The sequence below is a fragment of the Strongylocentrotus purpuratus genome, unplaced genomic scaffold (assembly GCF_000002235.5).
Source record: "Strongylocentrotus purpuratus isolate Spur 01 unplaced genomic scaffold, Spur_5.0 spur5_scaffold_16, whole genome shotgun sequence".
Taxonomy (NCBI): domain Eukaryota; kingdom Metazoa; phylum Echinodermata; class Echinoidea; order Camarodonta; family Strongylocentrotidae; genus Strongylocentrotus; species Strongylocentrotus purpuratus.
In genome coordinates this window covers 17,113,483-17,125,669 of record NW_022145601.1, presented here as the reverse complement: position 1 = coordinate 17,125,669, position 12,187 = coordinate 17,113,483, and the positions used below count along the sequence as shown (strand labels likewise).

The 12,187-nt window shown below is 38.3% G+C and overlaps 1 protein-coding gene across 1 annotated transcript; it reads right to left on the bottom strand.

Moving 5' to 3' along the window:
- Positions 1-967: 967 nt before the first annotated feature.
- LOC115924540 (peroxisomal membrane protein PEX14-like) lies at positions 968-11,365 on the bottom strand. The gene is made up of 8 exons (XM_030986936.1): positions 11,269-11,365; positions 8,890-9,021; positions 8,036-8,120; positions 7,573-7,728; positions 6,776-6,885; positions 5,279-5,381; positions 2,533-2,713; positions 968-1,599 (listed from the first exon to the last, which is right to left on the bottom strand). The coding sequence occupies exons 1-8, from the start codon at positions 11,290-11,292 to the stop codon at positions 1,251-1,253; spliced, it is 1,140 nt and encodes a 379-aa protein (XP_030842796.1). The 5' UTR covers positions 11,293-11,365; the 3' UTR covers positions 968-1,250.
- Positions 11,366-12,187: the final 822 nt, after the last annotated feature.

Genomic DNA, 12,187 nt, shown 5'->3' with positions numbered 1-12,187 from the left:
TTTAGAAATCTCTTTGGTGCAGAGCCCATTTCATAAATAATTGAGTCTTCTAGCTGCACTAAAGCCATACTGGAAGTTTGGTTAAACAGAACTTCATTTTACGAAAAGAATGCTTTCAAAAAAGGGTGTGTCATGTTCACTTTTTTTTTCCTACATGACAAGAAAACAATCTTCACTTAAAGCCCCACTGTCCTCCTTGTAGATACTTGTTCCCTCTATATAGAAAACGATGCCTAATCGGTGACCATTGGTCCCCCATGATCCTCTTTTTCTTATGTTAATTGAGAGCTGAGTTGATGAGATAGCCACCTGTCACTGACAACGCTGTGTGGTCTAATCCCTCCTGGCCAAACTAGTACAGCTGGCCTTTAAATAAAGCACCAAATGCTTGTTACATATTTTCAACGATCTAAGCAGGAAGGGAGAAGGGGAGGGGGTCAAATCAACCTCCATGATTTATTGGACACCTTGATTTTCATCATTTGCTATCACACTTCCTACAATGTAAACATTGTATTTGGGATTTCTGCATTATTTAAATGACTTTGGATTAATATTTATTGAAGTTTGAATCTCGGAATAAACAAAACAATGAAAATGTTTAATGCCTACAGTACAAACATTACAAATTAAGAAATGAATAAATTCTTTGGCCTACAAAGGATTAGACATCCATGTATGTTGAAATGTAGCTCATGCACACATTGGTAGCAATAGGCAAGTATAATCAGACATTTTTATCATTGTACACACCATTTTTCGTTCTGCACTTTCACATTTCTCTAAATTGCTATCAAGAATTAGTTTTCCAATTGCTTTATCCTCGATACGATTGGTTATTGAAAGCATCAAGCTAGACATAATGATGATTTTATGAACATTTGGATAGAGGCATTCATACAATGGAATCCACAATGTATTTGTCTTCAGAGCTTGATGAAATCGTACTACAGTCAAAAAAGTGTTCACACAAACGCCCCTCCATGATCTATGTGTAACCCGTTGAGTGATTAACTCACAGATGTCAGTTAGAATTGATCAGAGGGCCTGAAAATCACCTAGAATCAGCTATTTTGTAAACAAAAAAGCCTAAACTATGATCTGAAAATAACTCGCCAGGGCCTGAAAACTGGCATCCCTGATAACACTATTTTACCAAAGCAGTTTTTGAAGCGGTCGCCGCAGTGATTATTTTTAAGCAGTTTTTTGCTTTGGGTCTGAATGGGTCCTGATGAAGTCGTTTCCAAACCTCAAGCTGTTCCCTCTAAAGTGGGCGTGGCTTGACTATCGATTGGTTTCACACTCCCATTCACATGCTCATCGGGGGTGGGGCTTGGGTCTTTCTGGACGGCGTCCTCCGCCCCGTTTTCTGTGATTGGCTCTTTGACGGGCGTCTGGGCGGGGTCAGCGGAAGAGGAGTCGCCGTTGGTTACCGGCTCCCCACTGAGCAGAGGTGGTGGTGGTGGTGATGATGAGATGTTGCCGTTGGTAGCTTCCGTGGAGACGGGAGGGGGCGAGTTGCTCTTGGTGGACGACTGATCGCTGCTGCGCTGCCAGCTGGGTATTGTTGTCCTCTGGGGCGTTGATGGGAACTGATGCCTGTGATGCATAGTAGAATAACAATAAAGATAAATAATAATAATAACAAATTAACAATAATATTCCACTTTTATATAGCGCCCAATACATCGATACAACGATGTGTCTAAGCGCTCTACAGATATATTATTACCCCGGACATCGGATTCAGGCTTACCTGCACACAATGTATGCACGTTGTCCACTCCCTGAAGAGCATTTCGGCCAGTAGCCATTTTAAAACCACACATGTTTATTCAAAGAGAAGTCTGCATAATTATGAAAAATTTTTATAGAAAGAAAATTCCTACTTGTATACACTTGTTTCTAATAATTCACACAACAAATTGAGAGGGGAAAATAAAGTATATATTTCTCTGGAGCAAAAATATAAAAGTCCACTGTAGGCTGGATAAATGAGTAGAAAATAATAAGGAAAGATTTTTATGGCATAGAATTTAACATAAAAAACTAATTCCACTTATCTTAACAAGAGACTAAATATTTTTCACAATTGTATCTTATGTATAATCTTGTAGACTGATGGTTTATGATGTCTTAAATGTTTGAGTAAGGTAAGAATATCATTAGGGGCAAGTTCTCGTTTAATCATTTCTACTTACATTGTAAACTGTCTTAGCAAAATGAAAGAACATATCAATGACAAGCAGGTTTCTTAAATTTTCAAATGATGCAGAGAACTGCCCCAATTCCAGTAAAACTTTTAAAGGCCATCTGTACTAGTTTGGCTAGGAGGGATTAGACCACCCAGGAAAGTCATCGACAGGTGGCTATCTCATCAACTCAGCTCTCAATTAACATAAGAAAAAGAGGATCATGGGGGACCAACCGGTACCGATTAGGCATTGTTTTCTACATAGAGGGAGCAAGTAGCTACAAGTAGTACAGTGGGCCTTTAATTAAAACACTTCCGCTGCATGCTCTTTCACTGACCTGCTTAGCAGCAACCCTTTCAAGGACATGATCTCTGATTTGATCTCTGTAGTATCCGTGGAACGTCTACCGTTTGACAGCGCTTTCCCCGACACGACCTCTGAATTGAGAGTGGTAAGCTGCTGCTCTTGTTTCTCCATCAGGCCCTGAATGGTACTGATTGATTTCTCCATTGCTGTGACTGCATTTTAAAAAAATATAATTTTTTAATGATTTTAAAAACATTGATAATTGATAATCACAAAGGCTGGCTCATGCAAGGTGTTTTTCATTATGCTGTAACACCAATAGACTGATGCTGCTTGTAAGTGTCGGCTTGCATGGTGATGTAGATATACAGTAGGCTTGCGGGTGCACCATGTGAGAGAGAGGAAGGATTGAGGAGTCCTGAAAAGGACTGTTGGTATAGTCTTGAAAAAGACTCCCGTCACTGATCCTCTCCAAGCGCTATAGTTCTCCCGTCACTCAACCTCTCCAAGCGCTATAGTTCTCCTTAGAACTATAAGCTAATAAAGAAAAGACTCCTCAATCCTCCCTCTCTCTCACATGGTGCACCCGCAAGCCTAATGTATACCAATAGACCGGTTTACTAACATTCAAATTTATGGATGTTTCTTTCCTTGGGACCTAGTGATGAGTTATTCCAATAACCTGGTATTAATGAATGAACTACGATACTTGGAAAGTTGGAATCCAGTCTGCATACATTACTTGTTGCTATGCCAGGCAAGCCTCAAGCAAGCATTGAATATGTCAAGAACAACCTTTGTTTAAAAAGTATCCACATTTTGTTTTAATGTGTTAATAAACTGGTCTGTTGATTGTTCAACTCAACAGAAATCATTATGAAGCAAGCATACAATAAGCCCTTACAGATAGAGACAGCGATGCCTGAAGTTGTCACAGATGTCCAGTATGAGATTATGAGCACTCATTTGCTTGTTAGATTGTTGCCCAATGTACCGTCAAATTTCGGATGTTTTTAAGTCTTTGTGATTGCCGCAACACTGGTATGGCAATCTACACAAGCAAATGAGTGCATATAAAGCGCATTCAAGACATCGTTCTGACAACTTCAGTAGCAGCTGTCTCTATATCAAGGCGCCTACTGTTTCATGCTTTATTCAGCCTGAGTTCTACAAAATTATTGCTGGATTAATCAACGCTACTGAATGAACCAGGCCTTACAAACTAAAAGGCTGGAGTGGTTGTGTCTTTTGTGATACTTGTGTATCTTACATTCACACTTAAAAAAGCACTTTATTCCATTCTCCACTTAATATTAATTCATTGAAGTGTTTAATAATATTGGGTTTTTTCAGTTAAGGATTAAGCTAGGTTCTGGTCTTGAGATTACATTGTCAAAGAAACTGTCTGGAGCAACTATAAGAGGTTGAATATGGAGCACACAAGTATTGGTGTATACTGTGAGGTTTTGAAATCATCAAAATGATACAAAATTTATTCAGTCTTGCCGGAAGCCACACATGGACTGTACACAGAAATGTGTATATGAGACTACACAAACATGTAGCATGGTGGGCCGAGCAGGTTTCATCTAGACAAATCAAACATTTACTGATGTGTTGGTGTTTGGGCCCAAACCCAGCACTAGAAGTCAACTATCATTTGCATTACGATTTACGGCAGACCTTTAAAATAAACACCTATTCAGATCGAATCAGTATGCTCTGATAGTTGTTTACTTTTTGTCTTGGACTTTGATACAGTGGGAAGATGCATTTAATGTAATGGACACTTGATATTGTTGCCTTCTTTTTCAGTCCATCAAACATTGTTGTTGTCCTTTGATATGCCTAGAGTATTTCCCTACTACATGCAGGTCTTACTTAGTACATTTTTTTGCAAAACATACTTTTATGATTATGACTTGAAAGTGGGTTAAAATCAAATGTAGCATAAATATTATGAACTTAAGATAAATAAGTACTACATAAATAGCAACTTATCATAAATGACACTAACAAGGAAATTTTCTGGTCCCAGCTCTTTGCACGTTTGCATGTTTATTCTAGACTTGATAAAGCAATAATTCAAGACAACAAGGTTATTACCACTGTACTAGTGGTATATGGCCTCACGAAGGGCTGTAACTATTCAGAGCATACAGTCCACCATAATACAGTTAATAACTAAATTATTCATACCCATTGTAAATTTGACGGATTTAGCGGGTGTTTTTTGTAACTCAAGAATGAAATGGAGACCGACTGGTTGAAATGGGCCTTTGTTGACTACATATGCATGCTTCCAAAGGTAACATTCTCAAGAACATAAATCAGGACATATAAATATTTCACATACTTTAAAAAAAAAAAACCTGGTAAGGGTATGAATAATTTATTTGTTAACTGTACATCAGCATCTTTGGTTCACAATACATGCCTAATGTTTCACAATGAACACATCAGATGTAGGTCTACAAAAAGGTGGACAAACTACAAAAGAACAACCTCTGGAAGAGGCATACAGAAAAACGTTCAAAGCAGTGGAATTTTTAACTCTGTTTTATACGGCCATACTTGATAATGCTTTTGTGACCATCTGTCTAGATACACCACTTGCCTAAAATGATCACATTCTTTCTATCCCTTGAATAGTGTTTTTCAATAAAAATGTGCATCTCAATCAATAGTTTCCTAATGAGGGCTGTAAAATAAAGACAACCTGCTCATAAAAACCTTCTAGTGGTGTTTATGTGTAGGTTTTTGATGAATATATTTACCTGCTTCTGAGACATTCTTGTTAAGTTCTTCGATTGATGCTTCCAATCTATTCATTCTTTCCTTTTCTTCTTTTCTGCTCTTTAGCCACGGTGAGACAAATTTCTGCAAAATAAAAAACAAACGTAAAATTTAATCAGCAAATTAAAATACTTTTGTCTTCCATCTCAATTTATAATTCTCCCAAGTACCATGTCAATGAGACAGACATTTTGAAAGCTTGTTAATGAAGAAGTTTCTGTTTCTAGATTTAAAATTACCAGCAAATTTGGTTCATACATAATAGGAGAGAAGTGTTTAATCAGAATGCAGTTGCTTTAAAGGCCTACTGCACTACTCATAGCTACTTGCGCCCTCTATTTAACAAATGCATAATTGGTGACCATTGGTCCCCCATGCTCCTCTTTTTCTTATGTTAATTGAGAGCTGAGTTGATGAGATAACCACTTGTCCGTTGACCTTGCAGGGTAGTTTAATCCCTCATGTACACTAGTACAGATGGGCTTTAAATTGATGGGTTCTTCAAATACAACAAATATAGCCCATGTTTCTCTTCACTGAAGGGGCTAGTCAAAGCCTATAGACATTATTATACAGAGTAACACACACTAATATCAAATATAATTAATAACAACAATACAAACAACAACAACAACACCATTTATATAGTGCTGAATATAAAAGGGAAATGGTAGTCAGTCTCCATGTGCCGTAAGTCATAATTCGCTGACACCAGACTTAGTGGAAATATCATTATCATGTGTGTACAAGTCTCACATGTAGCAAAACCCGTGGTCCTGTCTAGAAATACCCGCTAGTCTTTAGGAGAGTCTTCTGATGAGAGAAATGTAAGATATTGAATTTTCCATATTGGGCGATTGGTGGAAAATGCAGAGCATTACATAAGGCCTGTTGGTCATAATACTGAAGGCTAATCCTGGTGATTGACAACACCTGTTAACACTCGAATGGTGTCGAATTCCCCATGAGAGCCCACTTCTATGCATCTTTGATGTTTCTAAAGGTATAGACCAGCTCTGGTCATGCAATTGCATTGTGAAAGAAAAGTTATGGAATCAATCAGAAAAGGTTGATCATCTAGCATATAAGTATTGGTGTATACTGCAAGGTTCTGGAATCATCAAAAGAAATTTGGCCCAGTCTTGGTAAAGTTACAAGCACTGTACACAGAAAGATGTATATGGGACTATGCGATATCTATCCAGGCCGGATCAATATGATAATTTACCAAATAAATCAATTAGTAGGCGGTTTCCCGGCAAAATTTGTATCATCACGTATTAGCCAAAACATATTCTTTCACATGATTGGTATAATAAGAGCTTCCATTTCATTTTTTGAGAGGGGAGCATTTCCAAAACTGGTCTATCCCTTTTAGCCCTGTACTATCATCAACTTGGCTGTAGCCATGCTACCCTGATACCCTGAGGATTGGCATTCAAAGAAGATGAATGAATAAGATGCATGAAAACACATACCATGATTAACTTGTAGATGCCAAATGACACCCCACTGATGATGACAGCTGTGGCGGCATAGTCCCTCCAAGTGGTTACCCTTGGAGGAGGGGGTGGCTGCATGTAAGGTACTGCAATATGAAGAGAAATGTAATTTGTACTTTGGTTTGGTTTCACGGTTTGTTTTATCTGACTGCTATTATTAAAGGGATTGGGTATCTTTGTCTCAGATTCTAAACAAAATCTTTGGTTTAGGTAGCTCATGCTGCATCAATACAAAATAATAAACCTTCAGGTCAGTCAGGGTTCCAATGACGTTTGCAAGCCGATCGCCCATCTGATTATCAAGATATTTATGATTAAAATTCAAAATGTCAAAAACTGTTTTCCCAGCGGTTTATATAACACAAGTCTTTTGGGGAAAATGAGTATGGTAAAACCATTTTTTGACAAGACAACCTGATTATAAAGACCGCATACTTGGTTTACCTATAAGATTATTCCCTATTGACACTTTTTAAAACTGAATCAACCTGTCAATATAGACCTACCTGCAAAGATCACTTTTCTTGTTTCCCTTCAGCAGTCTTTAAAGCCCCACTGTACTACTTGTAGCTACTTGCTCCCTCTATATAGAAAACAATGCCTAAGCGGTGCCCGTTGTTCCCCATCATCCTCTTTTTCTTATAAATGTTAATTGAGTGCTGAGTTGATGAGATAGCCACCTGTCAGTGACCACCCTGGGTGGTCTAATCCCTCCCAGCCAAACTAGTACAGACGGCCTTTAAATACAAGTTTCAGTGTATTGTAATGCTTACCCATCTGTTGCTGAGGTACAGCACCAGGATGTGTTGCCATGGGAACCTGGCCTTGAGGGGGCGGGGCTGTAGGGGTTTGATTGGCAGGTGGTGGTGCAACGTCTTGCCTGGTTCCCGATCTATCAATGGCCAATTCAATCTCTGGATCTTTCACACCTAGATAAGCATTCAAGAGAACAACATTTTCTGGTTTAGCCCTTCTTCTTCCTCTTACTCTCTTCGTACAAATTCATTAGCTAACCAACTACAGTAAAAACCATGTGAATTGTAATAGTACTTTAGATTTGTTTACTATTAGTTTTGTTCATCTTTTAAATTACCAGTTTTCCCGATTGAATTTAGTTTAGTGCTGCTTGGTTTGATACCATGGTAGTGATTTTTTTTACTCCTCCTTTTTCTTCTCACAGACCAGTTTAAAGACCTCTAATACCAAATTAATAGCATGATTAACCTGCACACTTACCCTTTTTCCGAAGGAAAGCCTTTTTCTGGGCCATTGGACTCGACCTGACTTGTGGATTGAGCAAGAACTTCACAGCAGTCTCAATCTGTGAGAGGACAAAAACATAACTGTCAGTAGATTTTTAAATTTTATTTTCAGTCATTTTCATTGAATCAAATAGCAAAGTATACAATCACATTGTCTGATCACATTCATATAAAAGTTTTATGGCATTATAGTGAAAGAAAAACCTGAAGCGAAATCAAATGGTCATCTACACAAACTTTTCACCCCTAAATAAGACTCTGAAACCCTAAAATGTTGATAATCTTAGTTACCACATTAAACATGTTGAGAGTTGCAATCAGATTCATCATTCTGTTAAGGCTACAACTAAAATATTTTTATCAAGATATCATTGAATTACATATTGTGGCACATACACTGCAAGAAAACACAAATGGTTTCTAGAAAAACTATTGAAGGTGAATTTTTTAGAGAGAAATTTTTCCTTTTCCTCTTTTATATTATTTTGCTTTGAACATGTATGCACATTTTGTAAACACATTGGGGAGCAATAGAAGATTTATAAAAAAAAAATTAACAGAAAACTATTGTTTGTTTGTTTGTATTTTGTATTAGTTTGTTTTGAAAGGAAGTGAAAAAGCAAAGCAAAACCAAAGCAATCTGAAATATTTACAAAATATTTCATTATCAAAGTCAAAGCAACAACAAGATTTTATCTTCCACACCAAGTCCAAATGCACATAATACATTCAAGAAACAGTGCATTTTGTTTGGCTGTAACCTGCATCCCTAAGCGCTAAACAAATATGAAAATTAACATTAAAACAAAAATCTCTGCTCTTTCCTACCATTTTTTCTCTGGGAGCTTCAGGAGCAGCCACTGGACTTGAAGCTCCACCAGGAGCTAGGGCAGGAGCTGGAGCAGGAGCTGGAGCCATTCCCGGGCCATTTTCATTCACAGCAGGATTCCCTGCAGAGCCCTACACAGATGACATAAATTGTTTTACATACAATGTTAATTATGAACTTTAGAAGTGAACTGAGAAATGAAGCTCTTTGGAACAAAGATCGTTTAACAATGTTAAATCTAAGATACACGGCCCTACGTGTTATCAGTGTCTGTGATATGGTGTAATATTGAAGCCCTAAAATAATTGCGCTTCAAAATAATCAAGAAGTGCCTCAAAAAAGTAAAAAAACTTTTGAGTGACCGGTTTTACCATACCGGTACTCATTTTCCCCAATAGGCTGTAGGCAAACGCAAAATTTGGTTTCGACTTCTTATCATAAATATCTTGATAATCAGACAGGTGATCGGCTTGTAAAAGTCATGGGGTTTCAGACTATCCTAAAGGTATAAAATTATATCATTGCACCATGAGCTAAATCCAGAATTTTGTTTCAGAATCTGAGACAAAGTTACCAGATCCATTTAATTGTATAACAGAAGGGGCGATTTCAAACAATAAGCAAGTATGACACAAAACCAAAGTTGATAGGGGTGAAAGAAGCAAAACAACAAAAAAGGGCCTGAAGATTCAACATTAGGAAAACCAGCAAACATGTTTATATTTCCTGCAAAGGGGTTAACTGAGCTCAAATTGAAAATGTGATACTTTCAAGTCCAAGACAAGAGTGAGTACCCAGAGTAGGCTCTAGACTCCTGATGAGAACTTGAGAAAGATTCTTCGGGTGACTACTGACTAGACTACCTTAAAAATTCAGGCACGGCTGCGGAAAAGTGGGCGGGGGTGGGGGGGGGGGGGGGGTCACTGGGAACACGCATATGCGTACCCTAAATGAAGAGGTAAGTTGTTATATTATTTGATCAAAAAGGCTGCCCCTTCACAATTATATGAATTTTGCATCAATTCACTTTTGATTCTTCAGGTGACTTCCGACTACTTTTAAAAATTCAGGCATGGCTTTTGAACTCAGTGTGTCAAAATTATGGCTGGGAAAGAACTTCCTTGTTGCTGTTGTTGTTTCTTTTGTTCTGTAATACAAGTCAAGTCACCAATGATATTTGGTCTTTTGTAGACTGCCCCGGCAGTCCCCCCCCCCCCCACTCTGTGAACGGAGGGATACCATGCACGTTCCCAAACTCTCCGGATCGTTATAAAAGAAAAAGGTCTACCGTATCGAATTTTGCTGAAAAGGGGGGGGGGGGGGGTGCTGAAAAAGGTTTGTATAACAAAAGAAAAAGGTCGACCTGTATTGATCGACTTTACACACCAGACTTTTGCTGAAAAGGAGGGGGGGTTGCTGGGAACATGCATATGCGTACCCTAAATAACACCGAGTTGGGTGGGGGGCGGAGACTGTCTCGGAAGTGGGAGAGAGTCTCCCAAATAATTTGGCAGTGTGCCTCTACTATTTTGGCTCAAGACAAATGTATGTGACGAAATGACGTTGAAGCACTACTCACTGTGTGGAGCAAATGGTGGTTTCCTAATTGAAAATCATTCCCAACATGCGACATACCCGGCCCGCGCCCGGCCGGTGGCCCAGACAATATAAATTACACATTCCTAACGCTAGTTCCACTTGCACGAGGAGGGCACTGATGACTCAGGCCCCATCTTAATAATAATAGTTGTTGCGATTGATTCATACACATCTGTAAAAAAAAAGGCGCTAGTGTAGCAAGGTATCCAAAATATAGCCTACTAAAACAGACCCCAAATTTCAGACCCCAAATTTTGTGTTTATCATTATCTCTAGGGTTAGGGTTAGGGTTAGGGTTAGGGTACTAGGGTTAGGGTTAGGGTTAGGGTTAGGGTTCTAGGGTTAGGGTTAGGGTTAGGGTTAGGGTTAGGGTAATGATGACCACAAAATTTGGGGTCTGAAATTTGGGGTCTGTTTTAGTAGGCTATATTTTGGATACCTTGCTACACTAGCGCCAAAAAAAATCAAATTCCACACACTCAATGACTCAGTCTAGGACAGACAAGACGCGACCGGCCGACTCTCAGTCTCACTCTCAGTCTCAATTCAACACACACCGTGGCCGTGGCCCGTGGGTCGATAGCGCTATAGCCTCGATACTCAGCCAGAGTTCCGCGTGCACAGCTCATCAATTACCGCTGTCGAATTTCGAATTTGGGAACATATAAAATTAATGAATGTTCACGTTTTCATTCTTCTTAAAAACATGATTCACAAACAAAATTACATTCAACATGAATACATAATATTCTCTTTCGCAAATGCCAAATTTTAATTACCTCTGTATCCCTCTCAGCTGACATTTTAACTGCGAAATATGCTCAGATGTTGTGTGGAATACCTAGAAAAACGAGGGAGGCGGAGCTAATACGGAACGTTTACACACGTTGAGGGCAGCATATTAGATGATGGAAATCACACAATGGACCAAAGAGGAATAGAAGAAGAAGAACTTATTTATTTATCCATAACATTTGCAATTTTATTTTTACAGGACAGCATTGTCAGTTGCAAAGCTGCCTTCTACATTAGCCCTGCTGGCCTAGAAAATTGAAATTAATGACAACTTAAAATTGGTAAGCTTTATATATACACGTATGAAATAATGAAGGAATAATCTATCAACAATGAGGGCGAATTCGAAGACTTTCGTTGAAAATTAGAAATATACGTATATACAAATAAAATAAAACCAAAAGATAAACAAACATACATCATCACCACCACCAACAAAAACAACAACAATAACAATAGAAAGATAACTTAAAACTACGTATAGTCGATTCTTTTGGTGACTAAACATTTTTTTTAAAATTTTGCTGTTGGGGGGGGGGGGGGGTAGTAACGGGGTATCCATACAACTAATGAAAACGTACTTGGTGTATTTTTTTATACCGTGAAATTCGTGATTGTAAGGATATTGTAAAAGCCTCCACTGTACGTTTTAGTTGTAGTACCCCGTAACCACCCTGTTACACCCACAAATGTAACAATGCCCACAAATGTAATAACGCCCACAAATTAATGTAATAACACTTTACCCACAAATGTAACAACACCCACAAATGTAATAACACTTTACCCACAAATGTAATAATTTCACCCTCAAATGTAATAACCACTTTACCCACAAATGTAATAATTTTGAATCACCCACAAATGTAATAATGACTTTACCCACAAATGTAATAAATTTGA